General features: G+C 39.0%; 1 protein-coding gene across 3 annotated transcripts in view; it reads right to left on the reverse strand.

Moving 5' to 3' along the window:
- sorcs3a (sortilin related VPS10 domain containing receptor 3a) overlaps positions 1-12,247 on the reverse strand; it is a 223,111-nt gene that overhangs the window by 88,024 nt on the left and 122,840 nt on the right. For all 3 annotated transcript variants that reach the window (XM_028018662.1, XM_028018663.1, XM_028018664.1), the window contains one exon: positions 10,786-10,944. In XM_028018662.1, the coding sequence (XP_027874463.1) occupies positions 10,786-10,944 (159 nt within the window). The remainder of the gene's footprint in view (positions 1-10,785; positions 10,945-12,247) is intronic.

Below are 12,247 nucleotides of genomic sequence, written 5' to 3' on the forward strand. Positions count from 1 at the left end.
TCAAAAATATCCAGGTGTCAAAACTCAGGATATAACAGTGTGGGCTGCTGAGGGAAAAGCCACAGACTTTAATTTCAACTAGTTTCATCCTTATGTGGAGTCAAAAGCAACTTTTAGAACCAAATTATTTAAAATTCTTTCACACATCCTGTTTTCAGGTCCAACCAGGTCTCCAGGCTCTACAGGTCCATCAGCCTTACATGATTTCTCTCCAGCATTTCCTGGAGGTGAAATGATCTCTGTCAACACCAGCAGCGTCTTTCTGATGAAGTCATCTCTTTGGTATCCTCTGCAGCCAACATGTATGAGTAACACTACATGGAAAGGATGGAAATGTTTGATGTTGGGCGAAGTGTGCAGGATATGAGGCCATCTTAGAGTCCAAGCTGCTAATTTTGAGCAACTGTATGATTCTCATGAGCACAGAAAACTTATTTTAAACTGATTTTGATACATAAAAATCAATCTGTATTCGGGTCATGCGTCCTCATCACTCACACTGCGTCATACTTTGGTACAGAGAACGCCTTAGATACATATTTGATCACATTTTTTTCTTATATTTCATATCATGTTCTATTTATTTTTAAGATTAGCTAGATGAAATATCTCAATTAACTAATGTTGGTTGGTTTCTATTTTTCTAAATTCTTTAAATTATAGGGTTAAAGAATTTTATTTAATTCATAGAATTCACATCAGACGTGCTTTTGTATGAATCAACTGTTGCTTTTTCTTTTCTTTTCTTCCAGGAGTCAGGAACGTTTTACAGTGACCCCCGGAATGGTGGATAGTCCACTTAAATCTGCAAATACTTAGCACCTTGTCCAAAAATGATTATAATTGCCTATTTTAATAGGTCAAACTCCACACATAAATGAATATGCATTAGTACGCAAACTGGAAATCATCTCAGCAGAAGCTAATTATTTTTATTTTCTCTTATAATTTGCACTTCTACTTTGTACATTTTGGTCCCAAAATTCTAGCAGTTTTCTCATCTGTTTTCCTCTGCTTTTCTTAATTTCACAGTTTTTCTATCACATTACTGCAATGTGATGTTATTTTTTATGCTCTTACTAAAGTAAAGAAATCCCTGTTTTAAAAAAGACATATATTCCACAAGCTACTCTACAGTTCACCAAACATCTGAGCACAAAAATCAGAATTGTACTTAAAATGTCTCTTAAAAGTCAAACTTTCCTACTTTGTCCGATTTCACTGCACAAGGAAGCAATTTGATCAATTTTCACTCCGGAAAAGGAAAACCATTGGCTCTATAACATATCATTCATGATAATAGATCCTCTTTTGTGATACATAAATACACCTCAATCACCTGGCCAATGCAATAAGAAACTAAGCTACTATAGTGGTTAAACGTAGGTGTTACAAAGAGGTGTAATTTTGTGTAATTTCCCTTCATATTCCAGGAACATCTTAACTCATACAGAGAGCAAAAGCTACAGAGAACTTTCTCATTCTGACGTCATTCCTCTGAGTCTTTTTAAAGAGTCAATCGGGATCTGAACAAGCAGCAGCAGAAACTTCTCCTTTCTGTTGACATTTTTCCCTTTGGCCTGGCAGCACACTCCCATCTGCTGTTTTCACAAAGGAGTGACAACACACACTCAGCCTTCCATCGGCGTGAGGGCCTCCATCTGTTCTGATGCCTCTCTTTCCCATGTAGCCGTGCTTTACTGTATCCATAATTTCCCTTTGATTTCAAAGCTCCATCGCCAGTTTCATCATTCCAGATGGACACAAGAAAGTACGATAAAATATTTCCTAATGCATCCCGGCCACTCTCGATCTGTGATTCTTGGTTTTCTTTGATATGTGCCCGCTGAGTTAAACAGATGCACCTCCTCTGCCGACTCAGTCAGTCCTGTGATCTTTTTGTTTGCTTTCAGTCTTTATTTCACATCAGACGTGTCTTTATGTGAATCAGCTGTTGCTTTTCTCTTCTTCCACCATCTGGAGTTAACCTTCCACAGACAGCTCAGTCCATGATCATTTAGTCGTGATCTATTGTGTTATTACTGCTTCATGTGGAGCCATCCATCACCTTGCTAATGGCATTAATCCCTCCATCTGCAGGATGCTGCCTGCTCAGTGCCATGGAGAGCTTTGGTTGAATCCCACATGCGTTCCAGGTCAGAGTCTGTAATAAAGCTGCTGCTGCCTCTGAGACCCCAGCTTCTTGCCACAGATGCTCCAACCTTAATGGATTACCACAGCTCCAGTGGAAATAGGAAGACACAAATTAAATGTTTACTTGGACACGGGGTGTGTTGTACAGCGTCTTAGAGTAATGAAATTGCAGTGTGTTGTGAATACGCAGCAGATTTTTCCATGCGGATGGCTGTGTATGAGGCTGGAGCTGAACCTGAAAGCCCTCGTCCTCGTTACACTCGACATGCATCAGTTGTACCAGCAGCTTCGCTTTGTTTTTCTAAAGTGCAGCTTTGGCTTTTTTTTTTTCGCTTCTGCTGTTTCTAAGGAAATGAGAAGAAAGGGAATTTCAATTTGTCAGCGCTCCACCGGTGTTTCTGCTTGCTGGTGGGATCAGCAGGTAATACGTGGTCTGGGTCTGTGGGCCTGCATGCAGCAGACCGCTGCTCAGAGGTGTGCTGACAAGTCACAACAGGAGCCTGACAGGCACATTTTTAGAATATGGGAGCAAAACAAAAATATGTCAGTCTTGATTTGTTTGCAAAGACCAAATCAATAAGAATGCTATGAAAGAGGCCAAGCTATAGTACACTGTGGACAAGCTGTAAAGGACACGTTTAAGCAGTTTTATACATGAGTCACCGGCTGCAGAGGGAGCCACTCAGTCTGTGAAACCTCCACAATAAGGACATCAGGAGGGATTTCACACATTTTCACTGACTTCATATTCTGCTTTGATACAGAGACAAATTTTACCAGCAGCTGAGGACGTCACTGTTCATATTAACAAGTACTTTACTGATCTATATAAAAACTACAAGCTTTTTAAGATGAAATATAAAACAGACTACATTAGCCTTTATTACATTATCTTTGCATATTATTTAAACATTAAATCTTAAGAGGTGTGGTTATACCTCCTTCACATTGAATGAACATTCTCCTTTGCTCTCCATGACCTGAACATCAGATCAGAGCACTGCTGGCTTGGAAAACCTCCTTCACCTTGAAGATAAGCTCCCACCATGCTCTACATGTCACCCGTTCGCTCCAGCTGCCATGTCACCTCACAAGTGTACAACCTTTCAGATCTCATCCAGGCACAACGTCTTCAGACCAGCATCCCTCAACCAGGATGCAGCTGCCATGATCTATCAAAGTCAGTATATCAGTAGCCAAACTTGCTTAAATGCTCAATTACTAATGTTACATCCTGGGTCGCCTGCAGGATGATGCCACATCGTCATCATGAGACTTTTGTGAAAGCTGAAAATCCCCAGGAATCCTTCAAGATCCGCCACAATGAGAAACCCACAGCATCCTGGAGACCTGGCTAATGTTTCCTCCAGCTCAAGAAAACCTTTTAAAAAGTGAAATAACTCAACCATTTGTTTTGATCCTTGACAACATTGATAAGATTTCTGTCCAGAGCATTTTTCTTCTGCTAACACTTTTGTTTCTTTAGCCAGTTTCAAGAACACAAAATATTACTGGCCATGATTATACATGTTCAAGCACTCCAGTTTCAAACAGATACATGTAAGGTTAATCGGCCACTCTGTTCTGACCTTAAACATGAGTGAATGATGGCGCTACATCATTCGCCACAGGAAATGATTTGTTACATAAACAAAAGAAGAAAAGGAAGCTTCAAGTCTCAGAAAGAACATGCTGAACCCACTGATACTTCACATTTTAAAAAAACAATTATTTCCTGGTCATCTAAGGAAATACACCAATATGCTGACGAGACCATGTTGTTTTTTTAATGCATATTTTTAATTATTGCCTTAGAAATGGCTAAATTAAAAATAACTTTCTCAATTTAGCAAATTAAGTCACTGATTTGGAGCACATTACCCGGGATTGTATTCATTTTTCCCCAGCATTTATCTTTATGTTTATAAGAAACAGATCTCTGGATCAGCATTCATCTGCAAGATAATAACAAATATCCAGTTCCTCAGGTACCGGCCCGGTGATGGACTGGCAACCTGTCCAGGGTGACCCCGCCTCTCCTCGTTGACCCCTGGAGAGGCACCAGCTCCCCTCACGATCTCAGAAGGGATAAAGAGTGTTAGATAACAGATGGATGGAGAGGCTACACTGAAAAATGGTTAATTTCCCGTCCAGATTGGATTGTTGCTATGCCAACTTAGATCCATCCAGTTTTCAATGCCTACTTGTGCCCCATGCCTGGCTGTTGGCTGTGGTGCCCTTCTCCATCATTCACTCATCTTTAAGGTCAGAACCAAGTGGCCGATTAACCTCACATGTATCTGTTTGAAACTGGAGTACTTGGAGGAAAAAAACAACTTGGAAGTTTTTGCTCTAACAACACAGCAAATGATGCTTTAAAATCTCAGAAACCTCAGTACCACTATGACTGAAAAATCCCACTTAGCTTTAAAGTGCTCATCTTGTTAATACGTCATTAATTTAGTTTAATTCTGAACTGGACCTTTCTGCAGTCCTTGTGCTCAACTTCATGATTTCCTCCAGGTCTTGTTCAAATGTACTTTATCTTTTACAGTTTTTTTATTATTATTATTTCATTAGTATTTTATAAGCTCTTGAAAACCACTTTTCAATGAGGTGTTTGTGTCTTTTTGAAGATTTGCGTTTGTTCTGTGAAGCACTTTGAAGCGTTATGAAATTAATCTGTGCTTGAAAGGTGTGACATCAATAAAGCTGAGTGTGTGTCAGCCTGTTGTTTTATTCTCAGGTCCGGCGCTGGAACACCTTGTTCTATATGCAAAATGAATGTGGGATGATTAGAACTGTGTTCTCCATAACAACATGTTCTTTAATAAATTCTTAGAAACTGAGAAGAAACTCGAGTTGAGAAATGAATGAACTGCATCATTTTTCAGAGAAAACAGACTCAAACACGTCGGATTATTAAGGAAGCATGCTGACATTAGCATTTAGCACACAGCAGGCTACCCTCACTATATTTCACACATAATGTATTCTGACAGCGCACAGAGAAAATGAGCTAAAGTGGTTTGGCCAGGTGTGAGAGCGCTGAGTAACTGGTGTGTTTGCACTGTGGTGATTCCCTCTGCAAAGATACAAATAGCTTGTTTATGTTGCTGAGCTTGGTTTGCTTTTCTCACAATGAACCAAACTGTTGATTCAGCCACTCATAATGTTCCCGCTGTCTCCATGATGAATCTGCTGTGTTTCTGCAGCCTAAACTTGTTCTGTTTCACTAGCATCTGAGAGCTGCATTCATTTTACATTTCAGATACGAGCTGTGGAAGATATTTCAAGGCTGAAACAGTTAAACAATCATTTCCATTCTTAGGATGTGTTCTATATTGAAAGCTGAAAGTCTGCACTTCCAGACATCCTTCATGACTGAGACATGCAGAAGCAATAATGTCACTATTATTCAGGTCTAAGTTTAGCTTTGGAGTCTCTAGATGTGAGAAATTGGAATCTTCACAGATACAACTTATCGTCTTGTTTCCCTGTTGCTTTAAAAGACCAACATAACATCTTTGATCCTGAAAGTAAGAATTAAATAAATCACAAAATAACTTTCTGTAATTGTTTTAAGCTAAAAGTGAGTTTTAAACTTCACTACCATCCCGAATGGTTTCTTCTGTATTCATACGAAAATGTATATTTTGTGTTCTCTGTCAGAACAAAACATCTGATACCAGGAAATTACATGAAATAAATAGCCTCTGGTCAAATGTTTTCTCTGTATATTAATCTATAACAATTAGTAGTGTCTGAGCTAAATGAACGAGAAACAACATACAACAGATACAGTTGCTGCAGATGGGCAACATGTCAAGTTAAAGTTTTGTAACGGTGCAACAAAGTGAAAGAGAGAGAATACTAGAATAGAACATGAAGAACATGCAGAAAATAATAATGTCTATTTCTGTACTCGATTCTTATAGTATATAGTGGGAAAGAAATGAACCTTTGAATGAAATGGCTGGGCGTCAGCAGAACATGCCTGAAGAATAAAAGCTGCGGAGCCACCGGTCATGCAATGATCTGGGGAAGGCGTGAAGAATGTCACGGATCACCAGAAGCCATTTTACAGTGTTCACTTACGAAACGAGAGTTACAACACAATTTACTATTTTAAGCTCTGGTTTCTAACGGTGTTGACTGAGCTTCTTAAAGAAGGTCCTGTGTTTGAGCTGGAGACTATCTTCTTGTTTTGCACTGGTGATCAAGTTTGTCACTCCAAACACATTGTCAAGTCTCTTCTGCATTTAATTTTTAAATGGACATGAATGCAACTATCATGAGCTACTAGCCTCAACACAGTGGGAAATGATGATACAATATGTTTTCTTTATTTTTCCTGCTTAAAATGATAAATTAGAAGCTTTACAGCATATTTCCTCCCAGAATCAACTTGCCAGCTTGTCTTCCACTGACTAAAATGACCCTGCAGGTGTGCTGTAGGTGTAGCTGATGAAAAGATGCAATCCTCTAAGCAAACGACATCCGGAAAGCTTTATGTTTAATGTATCTACAAGGCTTTTATGAGGCTGCATTTACCAGAAAAGGACAATAAATCATACAAGCTGCAAGATGTAGCATCTGTCTCTGCAAGCTCTGCCACTTCATGGAGGTGCAACAGTAAATAGCTTTATCTTTCTGAATCTTAATAACAGCCAAAGAAAAACAATAGAGCTACCAGAGATGATAATTATCGCTGAGGAATAGCAGTGCAGTGAAGAATCTGTTCTGTCAAAGGTTGGAAATCCACATTTCACAGGGAAATAAAAGCTGATTATAGACAACATTTGATTACAGTGTACAGGACGGCACTCGTGTAGAATGTAATTATTGGATGAGTTAATCAAGTTGCAGTCCATTAAAGAGTCGCAGCCTGTCTCAAGTTTGTTCAGGCGTGTGTTGAGACAACCCTCTGAAATATCCTTTAAATCCCGTAGCTGTGAGGCCTTTTGACAAAAAACGTTTAAGGGCATGAGAGTTTATCAAATTAAATTAAACTTAACAGTTTAGATTTGACCTTTCACCCCACAGAGCTGATTGGTTTTCAAGCCCCTTCCTTTCTGACCCACTTAGATCAGTCAGAACTTTATTTGGATCAAAACTGAAAACTTCAATATTATTTGTACTTTCATACACATCGACTAAAAATCCAATTTTATCTGAAGATAGGTAACCCCGTATCACCGAGCTCAGATAATGTTGGACTTCCAGATACAAACAAACAAAATGGTAACCAACTGACCAACCGACTGACCAACAGCCGATGTGATTATTGTGACCATCTCAAACAACGGAAATATCAGGAACATGAGACAGTGGATAAATACCAAGAGTTCAGGAAAGAGATGGAGAGAGCCTGAGAAGTGAAGGAAAAAGGATTTATCATGACATAATATTTTAAAAAGATTAAATCCCATCATATTAACAGGGATGCAAAGATTTCTGAGGGTGACTGTAGATACTTGGTTGCTAATGGACATAATTCTTTTATTAGATTAATAAACAATTACCTAAACCAAGAAATGCACAAAATTGGCTCGACTGCTTTAGGATGAAAGGCGTTCAGATAATTCTCTGATAATGAGAATGACTGAATGACTTATTTAGGGTAAAGTAGTTCAGCAGTTTAATGTTACAACAGGCATAAAAAATAAAAACGGTTAAAAGATGAAAGAATTTCTTCCTGTCACCATCTCTCTGCATCTGGCTGTTTGCATAACTCAGTCTGCTGGCAGCAGGAACAGCAACAGAAGCCAACGTGAGACTACGTCAATGAGTAATTGTCTTCACAAACCGTTCACAGCCGAGATGAGAGCCTCCAAAGGTCACTTAGAGTTTTCAACTCCAAAAATATCTCCATTTACTTGACGAGTGGACTCACCCAGATGGTAATTTAAAAAGAGAAGCCATTTAAAAAGAATCAAGAAACACAACAAACACTTCAGTCGAGCCCATTTGTCTCCACATGAATCCTGATGTCTCTTTAAGTTTGCTCCCGAGGGCGCCGGTCGACTTAAACACCAACTTCCAGCTGATTAGATTCACAGTGACCTCATCTGAAAACTATCAGCTGAAAATGAGCATGTTGTAGCTCCTTGCTGCCGGCCCGACAGTGAAGACGAAACGCCGAGGCTGCGAGGGAAATCAGGTCGAATTAAGCCACCAATAATATCTGTGCAAATCCCTATTAACTAACTAGACGGAGAACATATTTGCGACAACAGCCCCGAGGAGGAAACCGTGGTGTGTGGATGACACACTCAGGATGGGAGTGAAAATGAGTCCGGCGGAGGTGATAATCACGCCGGAGCCTTTTGCTTCAGGCACCAACTTTGCCTGTAAGGATGCAAATTAAAGCCACATAAACCATTAGCCTCATAATACCTGTTATCACTGTCCACCTCATTAACGTTGAGTTGCTCCATCCAGCTCTCAGCCGGCGGAGCCTTCTTGAACTTTCTCCTCGGCTGCTTGATGTATTTCCCGCCTGCACGGCTGCCGCATATTTAATCATTGAGATCAATAGCTGTTACCATCATTGATCTTGTGAGTCTATTTCATGGGTAAGGTGGCAGCACCTCATATTTTCTGCACGCTGCAGCTCTTATACATAATGTAACCAGCTGAGGGCTGTTTTTAATTAACATTACTACACACTGCTTCAGAATTAGGAGGTGCTGCTGACTGCTAAGGACTTTCAGTGATTTCATGTTTTGCCCAGAACTCTGACTGAAGGCGCTGCCCTTTCAACTCTCTCTTTACTTTAACTTCAGAGGAATTTCCTAGCTTGTTTGTTCATGTTAATATTATCACAGGACTGCAGATTCTTAAGGTTCCCTGATGTTTTTACTTATCCACCAAGACAGGATTCAGGATTTTTGGTGTTTTGTTGGTGGACCAAAAAACTGCAAAGGAAGAAAAGCCAAAAGTTTCAGTTTGTAAATGTAAAAAGCTGCTAGAAACTATTGAGTTGTTAGCTGAATACAAATACATGTAACACTTTTTTTTAGATTTAGTTGGTCTATGAATAAAAATCATGACAAAAAGTGAAGTTTGTTGTCAGGCAGTGTAGACTGATTCTGCAATCCAAGAACTTCTACATTTGGTTTCTTTATAATTCCTACATTTAAAATGAAATATTTATAAACAATTGTGTCAAAATTATTTAAAGTATGTGAATGTGTCCTCATACCTTAAGTAGTTTTATTGCACATGCTGGTTGTCATTTTCTAGACAAAATCTAATGGCGTTAAAAGGTTCTGCTGCAGTTGGGTATAAATGAACATCCTCCACATTTTTGTCAAACTTTAAAATGTTTTGGCCGTAACAACGTTGGACCAACCTGTCCCTGTCCCTCACGCAGTGACAACCTTTTCAGATGTGAGCTGCTGACAGGATTGACTGAACCACCACTGTTCCCCGATCATCTCCCTCCTGTGGAGCGACCGCTCGGCTCCCAGATCAGTGTCACTGACCTTAATGGCCGACATTTACTGGGACAATCTCGGAGCTCAGCGTGAGGACGGCGTGCCGGGCTTCATGCAGAGACACAAAGACCAGTGAAGGTGACACTGTCATGGCAACAGGTGGAAGGGACACTTCTACGCACTCCTGGAATAACTGGAAACAACCTACTGAAGCTTTTCTTTTGTCTGGATGAACTGATGATCTGAGTCCACTGATTAAAAATTTGAAGTGTTTTTCTGAGTAGATCCAGTAAACTTCACCACAGAATCCAATCATTTCATTTATAGATGCAAAGCAACCTGTTGGAGTGAAAATCCTGATGATGAAATGATTTTGAACAGGCTACTTGGATCTAAAGACTCCAAAATACAGCAGAAGTTCATCAAAAATACACAAATCTGCTTTAATAAAATGAAAAAATGAATTTCAAACTTCCTGAACTTGTGTTAATTAATTCAACAAAAGACAAGAAACAGTAAAAGTTTTCAGGAATTATCAAAGGAATTTATTCTAATGAAAATAGATGCTAACGCTAACTGACCCCCAAATCATCATCATATGAAATACATGAAACTTTCAGGAACTAAAAAACCAAATAAAAACATCAAAACAGAGATAAAAGGCTTTTTTGTGGTTAAAATTAAGTATTGATTAAAAATGATCAAATATAAAATTAATATATAAAAGACCCAATATTAATTCAACCTTAAACAGCAACAAAGTATTTCATAATTAGATAAAATATTTAATAGATTGTAGTTTTTTCTGCATAAACATTTTTGGTTTAATTCACTATATGAGTAAAAAATATTGTTTCAAAAGTTTTTAGTTTTATTTTTTATCCATTTTTATGCTCAGTTACATAAAAAATATTGTTTTTAAGATCATAAAAGATGTAATATTAAGGTTTTTTCCCTCCTAAATGCAACATTTTCCCTGTAGAAAGTAACTGAAGACCAAACAAATATTACCAATAAAAACCACGTCTTAATACTCCATCATAGCTATGGAACGGAGCTGGAATATAACAGGAATGAGTTGGATCTCCTTTAATTAGGCTTGAACGTCTACTCTATAAAGTGGTCTATAATAATGTTGATTGTGAATTGGAGCTCTTTAAATGAGCAGATCTGAAGTGAAGAGTCTAACCTTCTGGTCGTGGCTGTAGGCCAAGGCCCAGTCCTCCTCTGTGGGGTGGAATAAAAGGCTCAGGACGAAGAAGGAGAGGCGGTACTTCTGGAAACTGGCTCCCTCATCAGTGCTGATGAGCACGCTGCTCTCAAACTCCGGATCAGTCAGGACCATAATCTGAGAGCAGGGAGGAAGAAGAGAGGAAAACACAGAGGAAGGGTGAGTTTGGAACAGAGAGAGAGATGAGGAGATGAGAGGAGACAGAAATAAGACGTTAGAAGCAGGAGCGGTGTCGGACCTAAAATGTTTCGCCAATTTGGCACATTGCAGGTTTACGTTTTGGCAAACAGTTTTGCTGAAGCTCCTCTGTGGAGCCTTCAGTGCTATCAGAGGTCAAAACTCATCATCGTATCTGTCCAAAACAACAAGGAGGGAAAAATGAAAAGGAAACAACGACACACAGGTTGAAGCCTCCTTCAGAAACCCTTCCTCTGCTCCAGCTGCAGCCAAGAGGAGCTGCTTCTAATGAGAGATTTAGCAGGCATGACTGAGCCTAAATACACAATAACTTGCTGTCTTTATCAGTTTGCACCACAGAATGTCATTTGTTAGCATTTCCTCTTCCAGTACAATTCTAATTCCAGCTTCAGCAGCTCAGCGGGGGGTTAGAAGCCATAATTTCATGCTTGAACTGTTTCTGCGGGAGCCGTCACGGTTCCAACAGAATTCAATAAGGAGAGGAACTTTTACCGCATATATCTTTCAGCTAATGACATTTAGAGTCTTTCTGGAAGCAGATTAAATGCTCACTGGAATTTTGCCTTGAATTACAGGAAGCTCCTCAAAGTAGCCGTAATCACTGTATTTTATTCAGCAGCGCCGAAGTGAAGCTGATGCATTATCTTGAATAAGGGGCTCTATTAGCTTACTTTCTTTATTTTACAGTGTAAGCTAAAAGGCAGGAAGGGGATTTGCATTATTTCACATGAAAAGAGGAACGTTTACGTTTCTACACGATGGTTTTATGAGGTTGTAGCTGATTCGGGATGTTTGGTGGTTGACCCACACAAAGCAGAGCATGATTATGAAGTGGGAGGAAAAACAAATCATTTTTTAATGGTGGGACAATTAATTTTTTTAATTGAGTTAATTGCAGAGTCTCTAATCAAACACCATAAATTGAATTTTAATTTAAAAAACACTGACAAAACAAAAATCAACATTTTCAATTATATACCCTTTTGCTGCTAAATTCTTAAAAACAGACATATGAGCTCAACAACAAAGATATTTACTGTTTTTAATCTATTATTCAGGTTTTTCAACCATCAGATTGGAGCCAAATGTTATTCTACTCCTTCAGCTTTGATCCGGTTTCAGGAAACTCTGATCATTCATGGAGGTTCTGTGGAAATGTGAACTGTGGATGCTGACATTAGCATTTGAAGAAAGGACATCTTTTTCACTTTTTGATTTTTAA

Source organism: Xiphophorus couchianus, chromosome 5, assembly GCF_001444195.1.
Source record: "Xiphophorus couchianus chromosome 5, X_couchianus-1.0, whole genome shotgun sequence".
NCBI lineage: Eukaryota > Metazoa > Chordata > Actinopteri > Cyprinodontiformes > Poeciliidae > Xiphophorus > Xiphophorus couchianus.